Source organism: Chionomys nivalis, chromosome 19, assembly GCF_950005125.1.
Source record: "Chionomys nivalis chromosome 19, mChiNiv1.1, whole genome shotgun sequence".
Lineage (NCBI taxonomy): Eukaryota > Metazoa > Chordata > Mammalia > Rodentia > Cricetidae > Chionomys > Chionomys nivalis.
The window spans coordinates 13298960-13316652 of NC_080104.1; the positions used below are offsets into that span (position 1 = coordinate 13298960).

The 17693-nt window shown below is 39.5% G+C and overlaps 2 protein-coding genes across 5 annotated transcripts in view; one reads left to right on the top strand and one right to left on the bottom strand.

Annotated features, from left to right (window-relative positions):
- Positions 1-17693, bottom strand: part of Supt3h (SPT3 homolog, SAGA and STAGA complex component) — a 411458-nt gene that overhangs the window by 280401 nt on the left and 113364 nt on the right. The window lies entirely within an intron of this gene.
- LOC130890602 (putative uncharacterized protein ZNRD1-AS1) lies at positions 15759-16283 on the top strand. The gene has a single exon (XM_057794695.1). The coding sequence runs from the start codon at positions 15759-15761 to the stop codon at positions 16281-16283; it is 525 nt and encodes a 174-aa protein (XP_057650678.1).

Sequence of the window (17693 nt, forward strand, 5' to 3'; positions counted from 1 at the left end):
GCACATAACACCATCCAGCTCAGTCTGTCTGGTGCTGGGGGCAAATCCTCAGGGCAAGCAGGCAGGCGAGACTTCCTTTGGTTCACTGCCCTGCCTGCACCAAGCAAGGTAAGGCCTTTGTTTACGAACTACCCAACCTGCACGGAGATCTGATCTTGGCACCAGGAGAGCCATCAGTGGGAGAGCTAATCTTGGTACCAGGAGAGCCGTCTTTGTGCACGGAGATCTGATATTGGAACCAGGAGAGACATCACTGGAGCACCAGGAGAGCTATCACTGCAGGGTGCCATCACTGGGAAAGTACATCAGTAGGCAAGGAGACCTGATCCGGTAAAAGAAGACCATAGGGGAGCATTCGGAGAAAGAGATGGGCAGGCGCCAATGCAAGAATTCACCCAACAATCTGAAAAACTATATGAAACCACCAGAACCCAGCGACCTCACAACAGGAGGACATGAACACCTTAATCATGAAGAAGTAGATAAAATTGACTTTATGAAAGTGATTGACACCCTTAAACAGCATGTAAAAAATGCCCTTATAGAAATGGATGAGAAGTATAACAGAAAGTTTGAAGAATTGAGTAAATCAGTGAATGATACCCTAGGAAACCAAGGAAAAACAATCAAACAAATAATGGAAACAGTTCAAGACTTAAAAACTGAAATGGAGGCAAAGAAGAAAACACAAACAGAAGGCCAGCTGGACAGGGAAAATCTAGGTAAACGAATAGAGACTACAGAAGCAAGCATAACCAACAGAATACAAGAGATAGAAGAAAGAATCTCAGATTCTGAAGATACCATAGAGAAAATAAACACGCTGATCAAAGAAAACAGCAAGGCCAACAAATTCTCATCACAAAACATTCAGGAAATATGGGACACAATAAAAAGACCAAACCTAAGAATAATAGGAATAGAAGAAGGAGAAGAAGCGCAGCTCAACGGTCCAGAAAATATATTTAATAAAATTATAGAAGAAAACTTTCCCAACCTAAAGAAAGATATACCTATGAAGGTTCAAGAAGCATACAGAACACCGAATAGGCTGGATCAAAAAAAAACATCCTCTCGCCATATAATAATCAAAACACAAAGCATACAGAATAAAGAAAGAATACTAAGAGCAGCAAAGGAAAAAGGCCAAGTTACTTATAAAGGTAAACCTATCAGACTTACACCTGACTTCTCTATGGAAACCATGAAAGCCAGAAGGTCCTGGATAGATGTACTTCAGAAACTAAGAGACCATGGATGCAAGCCCAGACTACTATACCCAGCCAAGCTTTCGTTCGCTATAAATGGAGAAAACAAAATTTTCCAGGATAAAAACAAATTTAAACAATACGTAGCCACAAATCCAGCCTTACAGAAAGTAATAGAAGGAAAATCACTAACCAAGGAGTCCAACAATGACCACAGTAACTCAGACATCTAGAAACCCTTTACCAGCACATCTCAAAGAAGGGAAACACACAAAATCTACTACTAAAAAAAAAAATGACCGGAGTTAAAAACCACTGGTCATTAATATCACTTAATGTCAATAGACTCAACTCACCTATAAAAAGGCACAGACTAAGAGATTGGATACGAAAACAGGATCCAACATTCTGCTGTTTACAAGAAACACACCTCAACCACAAAGACAGGCACCTACTCAGAGTAAAGGGCTGGGATAAGGCTTATCAAGTAAATGGACCTAGGAAACAAGCAGGTGTGGCCATACTAATTTCTAACAAAGTTGACTTCAAACTTAAATCAATCAGAAGAGATGGAGAGGGACATTTTCTACTCATAACAGGAACAATTCATCAGGATGAAATCTCAATCCTGAATATCTATGCCCTTAATATAAAAGCACCCACGTACGTAAAAGAAACATTGTTAAAACTCAAGGCAGCCATCAAACCGCACACATTAATAGTAGGAGACTTTAATACTCCTCTCTCACCAATGGACAGGTCAATCAGACAGAAACCTAACAGAGAAATAAGAGAATTAATGGAGGTAATGAATCAAATGGACTTAACAGACATCTATAGAATATTCCACCCAAATAGGAAAGAATATACCTTCTTCTCTGCAGCTCATGGAACCTTCTCAAAAATCGACCACATACTCGGTAACAAAGCAAACATTCACAGTTACAAAAAAATATTCATAACCACCTGTATCTTATCAGATCACCATGGATTAAAGCTAGAATTCAGCAACAATGCTACCCCCAGAAAGCCTACAAACTCATGGAAACTGAATAGTCAATTACTGAACCATACCTGGATTAAGGAAGAAATAAAGAAAGAAATTAAAGTCTTCCTTGAAGACAATGAAAATAAAGAAACAACATACTCAAACCTATGGGACACTACGAAAGCAGTCCTGAGAGGAAAGTTCATAGCACTAACTGCCCACTTAAAGAAAACAGAGAAAGCACACATTGGAGACTTAACAGCCCACCTGAAAGCTCTAGAAAAAAAAGAAGCAGACTCACCTAGAAGGGGTAGAAGACTGGAAATAATCAAACTGAGGGCTGAAATCAACAAAATAGAGACACAGAAAACAATTGAAAGAATCAATAAATCAAAAAGCTGGTTCCTGGAGAAAATCAACAAGATTGATAAACCCCTATCCAAACTAATCAAACGGCAGAGAGAGAATTTGCAAATTAATAAGATCAGAAATGAAAAGGGAGACATAACCACAGACACAGAGGAAATTCAGAGAATCATTAGATCTTACTACAAAAGCCTGTATGCCACAAAACTGGAAAATGTAAAAGAAATGGACACTTTTTTAGATAAATACCATATACCAAAGTTAAACCAGGACCAGGTGAACAACCTAAATAGACCTGTTAGTCGTGAAGAATTAGAAGCAGTTATCAAAAACCTCCCTTCCAAAAAAAGTCCAGGACCAGATGGTTTCAATGCGGAATTCTACCAGAACTTCCAAGAAGACGTAATACCTATACTCCTTAAGGTATTTCACAATATAGGAACAGAAGAGTCATTGCCAAATTCCTTTTATGAAGCTACAGTAACTCTGATACCAAAACCACACAAAGACCCAACCAAGAAAGAAAATTACAGGCCAATCTCACTCATGAACATCGATGCAAAAATCCTCAACAAAATTCTGGCAAACCGAATCCAAGAACACATTAGAAAAATTATCCATTATGATCAAGTAGGCTTCATACCAGAGATGCAGGGCTGGTTTAACATACGCAAATCTATCAATGTAATCCATCATATAAATAAACTGAAAGAAAAAAACCATATGATCGTTTCATTAGACGCTGAAAAAGCATTTGACAAAATTCAACATCCCTTTATGATAAAAGTCTTGGAGAGATTAGGGATACAAGGGTCATACCTAAATTTAATTAAAGCTATATACAGCAAGCCGACAGCTAATATCAAATTAAATGGAGAGAAACTTAAAGCCATCCCACTAAAATCAGGAACACGCCAAGGCTGTCCACTCTCTCCATACCTCTTCAATATAGTTCTCGAAGTTTTAGCAATAGCAATAAGACAACATAAGGGGATAAAGGGGATTCAAATTGGAAAGGAAGAAGTTAAACTTGCATTATTTGCAGATGATATGATAGTGTACATGAGCGACCCCAAAAACTCTACCAAAGAACTCCTACAGCTGATAAACGCCTTTAGTAATGTGGCAGGATACAAGATCAACTCCAAAAAATCAGTCGCCCTCTTATACACAAAAGATATGGAAGCAGAGAGGGAAATAAGAGAATCATCACCTTTCACGATAGCCACAAAAAGCATAAACTATCTTGGGGTAACTCTAACCAAGGAAGTGAAAGATCTATTTGACAAAAACTTTAAGGCATTGAAGAAAGAAATTGAAGAGGATACCAGAAAATGGAAGGATCTCCCTTGCTCCTGGATTGGGAGGATCAACATAGTAAAAATGGCAATTCTACCAAGGGCAATTTATAGATTCAATGCAATCCCCATTAAAATCCCATCAAAATTCTTCACAGATCTTGAAAGGACAATAATCAACTTTATATGGAGAAACAAAAAACCCAGGATAGCCAAAACAATCTTATATAATAAAGGAACTTCTGGAGGCATTACCATCCCTGACTCCAAACTCTATTACAGAGCTACAGTAATGAAAACAGCGTGGTACTGGCATAAAAACAGAGCAGTCGACCAATGGAATCGTATAGAAGACCCGGATTTTAACCCACAAACCTATGAACAACTAATTTTCGATAAAGGAGCTAAAAGTATACAATGGAAGAAAGAAAGCATCTTCAACAAATGGTGCTGGCACAATTGGATGTCAACCTGTAGAAGAATGAAAATAGACCCATATCTATCACCATGCACAAAACTCAAGTCCAAATGGATCAAAGACCTCAATATCAATCTGAACACATTGAACCTGATAGAAGAGAAAATGGGAAGTACCCTACAACATATGGGCACAGGAGATCGCTTCCTATGTATAACCCCAGCAGCACAGACATTAAGGCCAACATTGAATAAATGGGACCTCCTGAAACTGAGAAGCTTCTGTAAAGCAAAGGACACTGTCATTAAGACAAAAAGGCAGCCTACTGACTGGGAGAAGATCTTCACCAATCCCACTACAGACAAAGGTCTGATCTCCAAAATATATAAAGAACTCAAGAAACTAGACTTTAAAAGGATAATTAACCCAATTAAAAAATGGGGCACTGAACTGAACAGAGAATTCTCATCAGAAGAAGTTCAAATGGCCAAAAGATACTTAAGGTCATGCTCAACCTCCTTAGCGATCAGAGAAATGCAAATCAAAACAACTTTGAGATATCATCTTACACCTGTCAGAATGGCTAAAATCAAAAACACCAAGGATAGCCTTTGCTGGAGAGGTTGTGGAGAAAGGGGTACCCTTATCCATTGCTGGTGGGACTGCAAACTTGTGTAACCACTTTGGAAATCAGTGTGGCGGTTTCTCAGAAAAATTGGGATCAACCTACCCCTGGACCCAGCAATAGCACTCTTGGGAATATACCCAAGAGATGCCCTAGCATATGACAAAAGTATTTGTCCAACTATGTTCATAGCAGCATTATTTGTAATAGCCAGAACCTGGAAGCAACCTAGATGCCCTTCAATAGAAGAATGGATGAAGAAAGTGTGGAATATATATACATTAGAGTACTACTCTGCGGTAAAAAACAATGACTTCTCGAATTTTGCATGCAAATGGATGGAAATAGAAAATACGATCCTGAGTGAGGTAACCCAGACCCAAAAAGAAGATCATGGGATGTACTCACTCATAATTGGTTTCTAGCCATGGATAGGGGCCACTGAGTCTATAATTTGTGATCCTAAAGAAGCTAAACAAGAGGGTAAACCCAAGGAAAAACATATAGATATCCTCCCAGCTATGGGAAATAGACAAGATTGATGGGCAAAAAATGGGAATCTTGGGGGGTGGGGTGGGATGGGGGTGAGGGGAGATGGGGAGAGAAAAGTGTGAAGGAGAGGATGAGGGGAACTGGGGGAATCGGGGTGATTGGGGGTAAAGGAAGGTTGGATGGGGGAGCTGGGAAACTCATACCTTAGTTAAGGGAGCCACCTAAGGGTTGGCAAGAGACTTGAACCTGGAATGGCTACCAGAAGCCCAGGGCAATGTCCCCAGTTAGTTCATTGGGGCACCTGAGGATAGGGAACCTGAAATGAACCTATCCTATAATCATACTGATGAATATCTTGCATATCGCCATAGAACCTTCATCTAGCGATGGACGGAGATAGAGACAGAGACCCACACTGGAGCACTGGACTGAGCTCCCAAGGTTATAATGAGGAGCAGAAGGAGAGAGAACATGAACAAGGAAGTCAGGACCATGAGGGGTGCACCCAACCACTGAGACAGGGGGGCCGATCTATTGGGAGCTCACCAAGGCCAGCTGGACTGCTACTGAAAAAAACATGGGATAAAACCGGACTCTCTTAATGTGGTGGACAATGAGAGCTGACGAGAGGCCAAGGAGAATGGCACGGGAACTTTCATCTGGCGATGGATCGAGAGAGAGACAGAGACCCAATTTGGATCAACCGTCTGAGCTCTTAAGGTCCAAATGAGGAGCAGAAGGAGGGAGAACATGAGCAAGGAAATCAGGACCACGAGGGGTGCACCCACCCACTGTGACAGTGGAACTGATCTATTGGGAGCTCTCCAAGGCCAGCTGGACTGGGACTGAATAAGCATGGGTTGAAACTGGACTCTCTGAACAAGGCGGACAATGAAGGCTGATGAGAAGCCAAGGACAATGGCACTAGGTTTCGATCCTAATACATGAACTGGCTTTGTGGGAGCGTAGCCTGTTTGGATGCTCACCTTCCTGGACCTAGATAGAAGTGGGAGGACCTTGGTCTTCATGTAGAGCAGGGAATTTGGACTGCTCTTCAGTATCGAGAGGGAGGGGGAGTGGACTAGGGGGAGGAGAAGTGGAGTGGGGATAGGGGGAGGGGAGCGGGGGGAGGGGGCAATATGTGGGAGGAGGGGGAGGGAAATGGGAAACGGGGAGCAGTTGGAAATTTTAAGTAAAAAAGAATAAAAAAAATAGTAAAAAAAATACCATTTGAAAAGAAGTATCACAAAAGCTATTGGGGTATTAATAACATTATAACATATGAGCCCAGTTATTAAAACCAAGGTCATTTACAATAACAGTGGTATATTTCTTTTAAACACCATTTGGCTGACTGAGATTTATATTCTTATCAATTAAACTAAAATAACTAAAATAGAGTATACTCTAAAAATTATTAATAAGAAGCACATCTCCAAAGGAGGCAATAAAAGTTTCTGAAATATTCAAGGAGATTTACTAAAGGATCTGGGCGAATGGGAAAGCAGCACCATCGCAAAGCTTTCGGGTTAAAAAGAAAATGTGTCAAATGTATGAACGAGTGATTTCTTGAGAGTAGGCTAAAATTAGTTGACCAAAAATATAAGCACTACGGCTCAAGTGTAGAGATATAAAGATTTTCCATGAAAATGAACAAGTATAACATACAGATTCTGCAAGCAAGGCAAAACCTAAAACTGAAAATATTATTTTAGCTGGTAAAAACATTTTTATATGTAAGTGAATTATGGTGTTTCCTAACTGCCTGAAGTGCAGACTAAATTGACATTTTAAAAAATCTGTACAATTTGTATGCTTAAATGGGAAAAATAGAATGAGAAATTAAAGTGTCGAGGGAAACAAGCAATAAACACAGTAAAAGCACGGGGAAGCAAACCAAGCAAATTGTGCTGCACAGAGGGATCTGCTCCACAGGCTAAATCTACATCTTCAGGGCTCAGACTCTATACCATCTAAGAAGCACAGGCACTTTCCTGCCTCTGTAGTGGGGACTGAAGCCTGATAAATTATGGTGTCCAGGAGAAAGCAACTGCCAGGTCTTGGTTAAGAAACTGACTCTTAGGCCTCAGAAGAACAGAGAGGGATGGGAAGATGGCTCAGTCAGTAAGAACAGAAGGGCCTGAATTCACATCCCCAGCATCCAGATCCAAAAGCCAGGCTTGGGAGTGTGCAGCATGAATAATAAAAACCCAGAGACAGATACTGGGGTTCAAGCTGAAGATCAGAAAAGTAAAGCAGCCAGCCACTGGAGAGCTCTGACCTCTATAAAATCTTCAGACAAAAAAAAACAAAAAACAAAAAAACCCACAAACACACATACACACAGAGACACACAAACCCTCCAGAAATGCTGAGAGATAGGAAGAGTTTTCCCCAGAAGGAGTTACTGATTGGTTATCCAATACCACTTGGTCAGCCCTGAAATTAAACACATACAAGTAGCATTACATGGACTGAGCAGTGTCTGTTGTATGTGCAACCAATAAGGGGTAAGAGGCCATGAATTTAAGAGAATAAAATCAAGGTGCATGATAGAGGTTAAAGGGAGGAGAGCGAAATGTAGGAAATGATGTAATGATAACTTAAATTTTTAAGTAAAAAGGCTGAAGAGAAGGCACAGCATTCAAGAGACTTGCTACTGTTCCAGAGGACCTGAGTTTCCTTTTCAAATAAAACAAAACCAGGAAAATTTACACAAAAGGAGGATGGTTGGCTCCATCAATTTTGCATTCTGTAAAATAGAGGAAGCTTAATCATTTATGACTTAAGTATTCTTCTCAGTTAAGACAAATGCAGGTAGGTGGCTGTTTTGATAGGATTAGCTGCTCACTGCATATCTAAGCACCATTATGTGCCTTCTTCCTCTTCTTTTCTTCATTGGGACTTCTAAGACAATTTCAACTGAAATCAACATTGAACCAGAGGAAAGTACCATGCAGGGAATTGTCACTTTGATCAAGAAAAATAAAAGTTCTTTTCATCACATTTTAGCTATTTCTTTTAGCCCAATTACAATCAAATACACACTCCCAACTCTTAGGCAAGAGCACAAAACTAAATACTATTGATCGTCCAACTCTGTAGTGACATGCTGTACCTCTGCAAACTGCATACTTGGAACATGTCAAGTGGTCAGGATCTTTATAAGAAACAAAACTATGACAAAATGAGTTGCCCATGTGCATACCTCCTTCACCTGGTCTGAGGGCACACACTGCCCTCCTGCTTCAGCTCACTTAAATAATGACTAGAGGGTAGTCATGGTTACTTATGAAGTACCCTCCCCCCAGGTTCATGGCTGTGAACCCTAGGTCCTCCACTTGTAGCTATTCCATATTTGGGGTAGTTATGGAATCATTAGAAAATGAAACCTACTTGTAAGAAAGAAATCATGGAAGGGTGAGGGCAGAAAGCAAGGTCTTACAGCCTAGTGCTGCCCCATTGCTTGTTTTCTTGTTGCTTCTTGATCCACCGGGATTGTGAGTAAAAAGCCTTACAATCCTGCTGCCACAGCTTAAGGCATTCCTAACATCTCCATCATACGTTCTTCACCAAGATTGGGCTGAAACTTTGAGGCAAATAAACCCTTCCTCCCTTCCACTGCTTCTTGGTGAGTCTAGTCTCTGGAGGAGAAGCAGCTAATGCAAGAGCATAGTGGGCAATGCAGCCGACTGCCAATGGCTTTAACTCAGAATCTGGCTGGAGAAAACAGCCTCCGAAAGTCCATCATTGATGCCGGATTCCCCTCTGTATGCTGTAAATACCACTGGTTAATAAAAAAGCTGCTTGGGCCTATTGCAGTGCACAATAGGGCAAGGCAGGAATTCCAAGCGGATAGAGAAAGAAAGAGTAACAGAGTCAAGGAGAAGCCATGTAGCCACTACACGAGACAGATATGGGAAGTTGGATGGAACCTTACTGGTAGGCCACAACCACGTGGAGATACACAGGTTAATAGATATAGGTTAATTTAAGATGTAAGAGCTAGCCAATAAGAAGTGTGAGCTAATAGGCTAAGCAGTCTTGTAATAATATAGCTTCTGTGTGATTATTTCAGGTCTGGGTGTCTAGGAACAAACAAGTGGCCACTGACAACACATCAGCATTCGAATCTCAGTTTGTTATTGCTGCTGTTAAAGTAAAGAAAACAAAATCCACTAGGATTATTTGCCTTTAGGACTTAAGATTATAATTTCAGGATGTATGCTTAGGTACTTATTTACTTAGCAGTGACAGGTCACTATTTGGTAACTTAGCATCTGTGGCAATCTTAGAGATCCTATAACAAATAATAAGAACTGACTATATTTAAGGTCTGGAGAGATGGCTCAGCAGATAAGAACACTGACTTTCTTCTAGCAGACCTGGGTTTGATTCCCAGCATCCACATGACAGTTACAAAGTCTGTAACTCAAATTCTAGGAGATCTGATGCCCTCATTGGGCTTCCATTCACAGCACTTATGAAGTCTCCATTTGGTGTTTGTCACCTCTGTGCTCTGGAAAGCTCTGATTCTGTAGAACTTATTTTTTCTTTAATTCATTTATTTTGGAGATGGTGATCTCACTGTGTTGCCCAGACTGTTGAATTTTATTTTACATTCCTTTAAAAACCTTAACTGGCAAATCCTCAAGAAGACCACACTGCTATTGCCATTTCCTCTCTTTCTGCTGACCCTGTCATGCCTCCTCCCCTGTTAAAACCTAAAGATGTACTATCTTTACTAAATGAACCCCACATTTTACTTAATAAACCCAATTCTGTTCCTTCCAATAAGTAAGTAAATAGAATCTGGGACTGGATATCCTCACCTACTTCTGCATTCAAAAAAAAAAAAAAAAAAAAAAAGAGAGAGAGAGAGGGTAAGTTGATTTTACTTAAAAATAATCCTACAATGCTTTCATTTCCACTGGGCCTAGTAGTTCCCCCAGAAACTCCATAGTTGTTATTTTCATTAACATTATAATGATGCTATAACTTTAATTTTCTTTTTAAAAATGGATAGTGTATAAAATATCATGAGTCCAATACTGGTGAAAAGTAATTTTAAGATCCAGTATCCATGAAATCTTAAGTAAGACCTCCCTTCCTGGCACTGCATGAGGAAGTGGGAGCTGCCTTCCACACAGCATCATGGCAGCTGTCTGACATCTTGTGAGGTCTGAGCTGGTTCATCTGGCACCAGTCTTGCTGATATGTCAAAAGTAAGGGAAGTGAAGGAAACCCAGAAGCATCTAAAGGGTGTAGAGAAATTCAAGGTCAGATCTAATGCACAGCATTGGTAATGAAAGTCCCAAGACAACAAAGGCACAAGGTCCCACAAGGGCCTAGTCTGCCAAATCACACATCTTACTGTGCTAAGAGTGCTTTGTGGTGGAAAGACCAGCCGAAATAACCATCAGAGTCACTAATCTCCGTACAGGGATGAAAACAAATATGCTGGTAAGCTTGATGGACCAAGATGGATATGTAGAACCTACGATGCCCCCTGACCTCCACATGCGCTCCATAACACACATGCACTATACAAACACAATAAGATAATAATAAATACAAATATTTTAAGAAAATTAATAGATGATTCATATGCACATTTTATATTTAAATAAAACAAAAAACTAAAAAAGAAAGACAAGAAATACCCTATCCTTACAAAGCTTTATAAATATTAAGTATTATATAAGCATTAGATATTGTTTATCTGGATTTCAGAAGTATTTATCCACATTAGACTCAATCATGAGTTTGAAGATGAAAATAGCAGCAAGTTTTTACATGCAGAGCTCTAATTTAGTAAGTATAAAACGATTGAAAGACAGGCAAAGATGCTGGTGTTGTCTAAAATAGATACCTTATTTAATGTTGCAAATTGTGTGTGATTTTACATCTTCAATTTTGTTTGCTCAGAAGTTCAAACACAAACAAGATATAAATACACTTAAAATTTTTTTTCTGGAAATAAAGGCAGTACCAACACTGAGCAAATATAAACAAATATGGTAAGCACACCTACACAGAATCAGGACAAGCTATTTTTAGCCAAAACCCCAAAACCACCATGGCATTTTTATGGCTTATGACTGAAGAGGACCTTTCAAACCAGTGTCCCCAATTTGAACAGTAAGTCACTTCAAGGTTGATAAAAGATGATAATATAATATAATACCAATATGTCAGTATCATAAACTTAGAAACTTCATCAAACTATCCCTTTCTGGTAATACATTCATAAATATTTCACTTTTATAAAGCTGGAATTCCAGTGGAGAACAGTTATTTCTATGTACTTATTTTCTCATTTGTATTGCCTGTGGATATCATTCTTACATTACCTTTGCATGCTTCTACATTGACGGTATTTCAGATTACAAACTTCCTGAAGCTAGGGATTATAATTTTCTTATGATTACATATGAACCCAATATGTTCCCCAAAGCAACAAGAAAGGGAAGTTAAAACTCCAATGACAAGGCACACAAACAGTACTTGAGCAACTGTTCAAAAAATAAAAGATGTGATTAAAAATCAGCAGGGAAGCTGCCAGTAGAGAGCCCTGAAGAAATGTGATTTACACAAAGCATAGAGACTTCCAAGTATTGGGAAGGACTGGTAAACAACTGAAGACCGCCCTCCTGATGCCACAAACTGAGGGATCATGGGTAAATTCCCGGTAGATTCCTTAGAAAAGCAGTTTAATATCTGTTTACCAAAATCAGAATGTTCTTACTTCTTCACACAGATTTAAATTTGTGGTTACTATTGAATATATGTCTATATAAACTTTAGTGGAGCAAATTTTTAAGCACAAATTTAGCACTGATTTAACATTTACTAAACTGTTAAATTTTTGCAATTACATACACAATGTAAGAGTCATTTATTGATAAACAGCAAATACTAGTGAGTTAGTAACAGGCACTGTGTTACATCTCTACCTACTTTCCAACATATTAGCTATAGTATTGCCTATCTGTAAGTATGGAATTTCAACCAATTGGGTCTACGGAACTCAGAGCAGACCTCTGAATTACCGTAGTGCAGTCAGGGTTCTGTGGAGGACTATTATCACTGACATCCCTCAGACTACAGAACATATGATGGTTCCATTCTTTCTAAAAGTTCTAAACCAATACCTGCAAGCCACAGGTTTGGAATTTGAGGATGGAGGGAAAACTTGGTTGGCATAAAGCCACAGAGGGCCGCTTATGCACCTCAGAGGAGAATGACTACAGATGGCCAATTACAAAGCAACACCGATCATAAAGCGCTATGACTATTCTTTCTCTGCCCTCTCTACCACCCTTTATTACTCACTGAGCCCACTAACACAAAGTTATTAACACATGCCACATTTCTAGCAAATCATAGCAAGGATGGCTATATTCATGTATTCAGTGCTAAATGGGCTACACTCAGTCTACTGTTCTAGGTCTTTTAGCAGATAGGCTTTGTTTCTGGGTGATCAAACATTCCTTGAAATCTTCATTTATTTCTCCTGACATGATTCATCTTAAAACATCATTTCTTTGCCAACATTTTTGTCTAGAAGTCAGCCTGAGACATTTACCCACATAGAACTGCCTACCATAAGTTTAACATTTAATCAAAATTGTTTATTGGACATGTGTTCATATCTTTGAGTGTGCATATATAACCTTTCCCTGTAGACTGAGCTTCCAGACAAGACAGGTGGATTCTTACCAACCCTTTTGTCTCTACAGCCTCATGTACAAGCTCTTTATATACACTAGCAAATCTCTGAAGACAACAGTAGAAGACTTTGAAGCTGATGTGAATAATAGGAAAGATATTATACTTTGGGGCAACTAACTTTTGACAGATCTCAAACTCCTATGTGACTATATGCAGAATTTTCATAGACTGCAATAAAAATAAGGAACCTTCCTTGACAAACAGATAAGTTCTTCTGTGATTTAAAACTTCTGTTTCAGATATTGGATTCATATTAGAGATTATAATAAACACAACCTGACTAGTAGACTGCTTTTAGGATTTCAATCTTTGCGGTGAAGGCCTCACCAACTTGCTCCTAATGAGCATCCCCAAGTAGCATCTCCTAATAACAGGATCTGACTTTCATAAAGGCTCAAGATCATGGTTAAAGTCTGCTTTATCTAATGAAACTGACTTTAGAAAGAGTCTACATAAATGTGTGCTTAGGGTATAATACATTCATAGCTGTATTACTAAAGGCCCAATAGTTGCTGGGAATAAATCTTTTTATTCCCTGGATATAACATCAGGTTACTTTTTCCTCTTCATCCCTTTCTTATACTATAATACATTTTTATGCATTGGAGTCACTTCAGCAAATGCTGTCAAGAGTAAAATACAACAGATGACAGGACTGGGTAGTCTGCTTGTTCATTTCCTGGCCACCCAGACCTGAATAATAACACAGAAATTATCTTAATTACGATACTGTTTGACCAATAGCTTAGGTATATTTCTAGCTAACTCTTACATCTTAAATTAACCTATTTCTATTAATCTGTGTATCCTCATGAGGCTGTGGCCTACCTGTAAGGCCCTGGCTGGTGGCTGGCATCTTTCTTCTTTGGCAGCTACATGGCGTCCCCTTGACTCCGTCTACTCTCTCTCTATCTTTTCCAGCCTGGCTGTATTCTGCCCTGCTACAGGCCGAGGTGGCTTTCTTTATTAAACAATGGTAATAAAACATATTCATAGCATACAGAGGGGAATCCCACATCAGGACTGAATAAGCTCTGTTCAGAATTATGGACCCTGAAGGAGTTCTCACTACTTCTACTGCTACCAAGAAGAGCACAGAAGAAAAGCTCGGTTTCTTATTTCTATTTACAGCACTTTCATATTCACAACAAAAAAGTCTCAAGTTTTTAGTACAAGCAGGAATAAGTGCAGTACAACCAGATGACAAGGAGTAAGCTAGAGCTGTAGAGAAGTGATCTCAAGAGATATATTAGTAGAAAATTGAGTAAGAGCATGAAAATATTGATAAGGATAGGCTGGAGAGAAAACCCCAGAAGGTCTGCCCATGCTCCAGCTCTCTTCTTGTGGGAGCAACCTCTGCCTAATGCTAACACGTGAGGCCATCACATCCATTTTTATAGGTACTGTGAACATAAATCATGGCAATCATCGTTCTGCTTTCTAGGGAGAAACACGGCCACTAAATAATAAGAGTTTTAAGATAGCTAGATCACTGCTGTTTTCTTAGAACATTTTCTCCTCTTATATTAAGAGGGGGTCTTACAATCCAGGTTCGGGTGACTCTCCTTCCTAGGCTTCTGGGAACACTTAAACTACAGGCCAATGCCACCAAGACCATCTGAAAGAACTTTTATAAAAATAAATGAATGAGGGCTGGAGAGATGGCTCAGAGGTTAAGAGCACTGCCTGCTCTTCCAGAGGTCCTGAGTTCAATTCCCAGCAACCACATGGTGGCTCACAACCATCTGTAATGAGACCTGGTGCCCTCTTCTGGCCTGCAGACATACATACATAATAAATTAATAAATCTTTAAAAAAAATAAATAAATGAATGAGCATGTGTTTTGTTTACCAATTCAACTATATCATGCAAACAAATTTTGGTCTTTAAAAATAGTGGGAGAATGGCACACTTCATCTGAGAGCTTCAGGGAGGGAGCAGAACCTCTAAGCGAGGAAGGTCTGGGTTGCCATGGCATTTTCAACCACGTATTGTGACATCCTATTAGTTCAAGGAGTAGTAGTAAGGGGTCTATGGCTGCTTTTCTAGCTCGGACCCCAATCCAGAATATTTTTTCACCTGTATCTCACAACCTACAAAACCTACAAACGGGAGGTGAGGAGAACAGAAACGCCACCGTGCTCACTCTCTTGAATACTGACTCTGAGGCTATCGGAGTAAGAGCGCTACAACTCCCACTGGACCTGAAGCTGCGTTGTCTTTTGCAGCTGCACAGTGGCTAGAAGCAGAGTTACATATTCTTTGGCATCCTTGGGCCCAGTTACCTTCTGTGGCCACTCCTCACAAGTTAATCTCCCTCATCTTCTTTGGGAGCGATTCTCAGCAGTTGGAAGATTTGGGTTTGACGACCACATCCACAGGTACTAGTCAGATAAAAGTCAAGAGTCTCCACTGGTGTAAAGATCCTGACTCTGGAACCTGGGTGGCATGCACACAAGAGCACCAAGACATTGGGTTACTGAGTAACCAAAGGAATATAAAGCATCACAGAGGAAGCGTGTTCTCTGGACTATTAGCTTGCCAAAGCAGCTTTACCATGACGAAAAAACAGTGGAAACGATGAGGGGAAAGAAGTGCGCTGTGAAACCAGGACAGAAGCAACACAGCATGGAGAGACGAAAACGATACTGTTGGGTATCTGAGAAAGAGAGGAAACAGATGGAAAGGCAAGCCCACAGCACAGGCCAGGCCAGAGAGTTTAAGAACACCATGTGTAGACTTTTTCCCAATGAAAGGCTACCGAGTATTGTGCACGAAGGCCAGGCAGCACAAAGAAGACAGCAGGTCAAAAAGAGGGAACAGGTGCAAATCAAAGACCACCAGGAGCGCATGCTTCGAGGGAGGGAGCTGATAGAGCAAAGACTCAAGGAAAGACTCTTGAGAAGAAGCTCAAGTCAGCTCCCTTCACTAGAGAAGCTGGAGAGAGTAAAGAAAGAGATGAAGGACTTTGAAAGGGCTAACGCACACCCGCTTTTGGAGTTACGCACTAAAAGTCTGATTAAGCTGGAAAGTCTTATTGAGAAGTCTCAGGTAAGAGAGGAAAGGAAAATGGCTATAAAGCCTCATCAAAGGAAATTCCTGGCCTTCCCACCCTTTTTGAAAAGTCATGTACGAAAAGTCAAAGATCAGTAAAATTTCAGTGCTTTTTGTGGGGAAAAAAAAGTACCAGAAATTAATAAAGACTTTTAGAATTTAGAAGTACTGTGTCATTTGGAGATTATACAATAATAACTCTGAAAATCCATCTTCCTTATAAAAGAACTAGAAAGTATAGAAGGATGGCTCAGTGGTTAAGAGCACTTTCTGCTCTTGCAGAGGACCCACGTTCAGTTCCCAGCATCCACATGGCAACTCACAACCATCTGTAACTCTAGTTCCAGAGGATCTGACACCCTCTTCTGGCCTCCGCAGGCACCAAGTACCATAGTGCACAAACAAGTATGCAGGCAAAAGACTATAAACATAAAATATCTTTTCTCTTTTTTTTTTAAAGGGGAGTTTAAAATTAACTTTATTCTCCATATTCTGCTTTTCTCTTAATAAGATTCTTAAAAACGGAAGCACAAACCATCCTTAATAGTCTCCTACACTGTGGAATTATGCATTATAGACCCATAGAACAACAAAAACAAAACAGTCAAGGAAAAAGGATAGGTATATAAGTGGATTCAGGAAGGTAGATAAAATTTAAAATCCGAATGCACGAAATGTTTTAAGAACAAAGGAAAGGCCAAAAGAAAAATACTTCTCGTCTGTCATTTTCATGAATTATGGATTGGCATGAAAAAAATCAGACTCTTAAGTTGGAAACAAATCCTTTGAAACAGTCTTTAAAATGTAAATAATGTGATTTTAATAGGAATATATTTCAGAATCATTTCAACTAATCAAACATGATAAAGATTTCATTAAGCCAAATTCTCTAAAGGCAAGCCTCACAAAAGTACATGAGCCAATCACACTCATTTGGCCAGTTTCAAAAAGAAGGTTAGGGTAGTGGGTGGGGGTAAATAGAAGGGTGGTGGCTATTTGTCAAGACAGGCAAATATTTGTATCATGCCCCCAGGCAAAAGACCACCCAAAGATGTGTTCACCAGTGAAAGCTAAGGAAATAAGCATAGTCATCAGCACCAACACAAACAATGCTCTTTCCAGAAGAATTTGTTTACAAAATAAACCAAAAATCATACTTGCAGACCCTTTCTACAGATGAATAGCACAACAATTTTATTTTGATTAGAAAACCATTAAGTTGCAGCAACTCCTTGCTTCTTTGTGTCTCACTACAGGGAACACAAATGGTCACTTTTAACATGTAGGGAATTGGAAATATTTTCTGAAAAAAATACCACAGAAAAAATTTAAACTTTTAAACAGACATCCCTGTGGCTGTAGGCCAAGAATTTCCCACATCATGTAGCCCTCTGGCCTCACTTCCTTACTACTACTCTGCATAAGACACTGGTAAAGTTCTAGAAGCTTTCACCAAATAACAGGTTTTGTTTTAAAGAACTTAACCTCTTGCATAAAACAAATGAAACA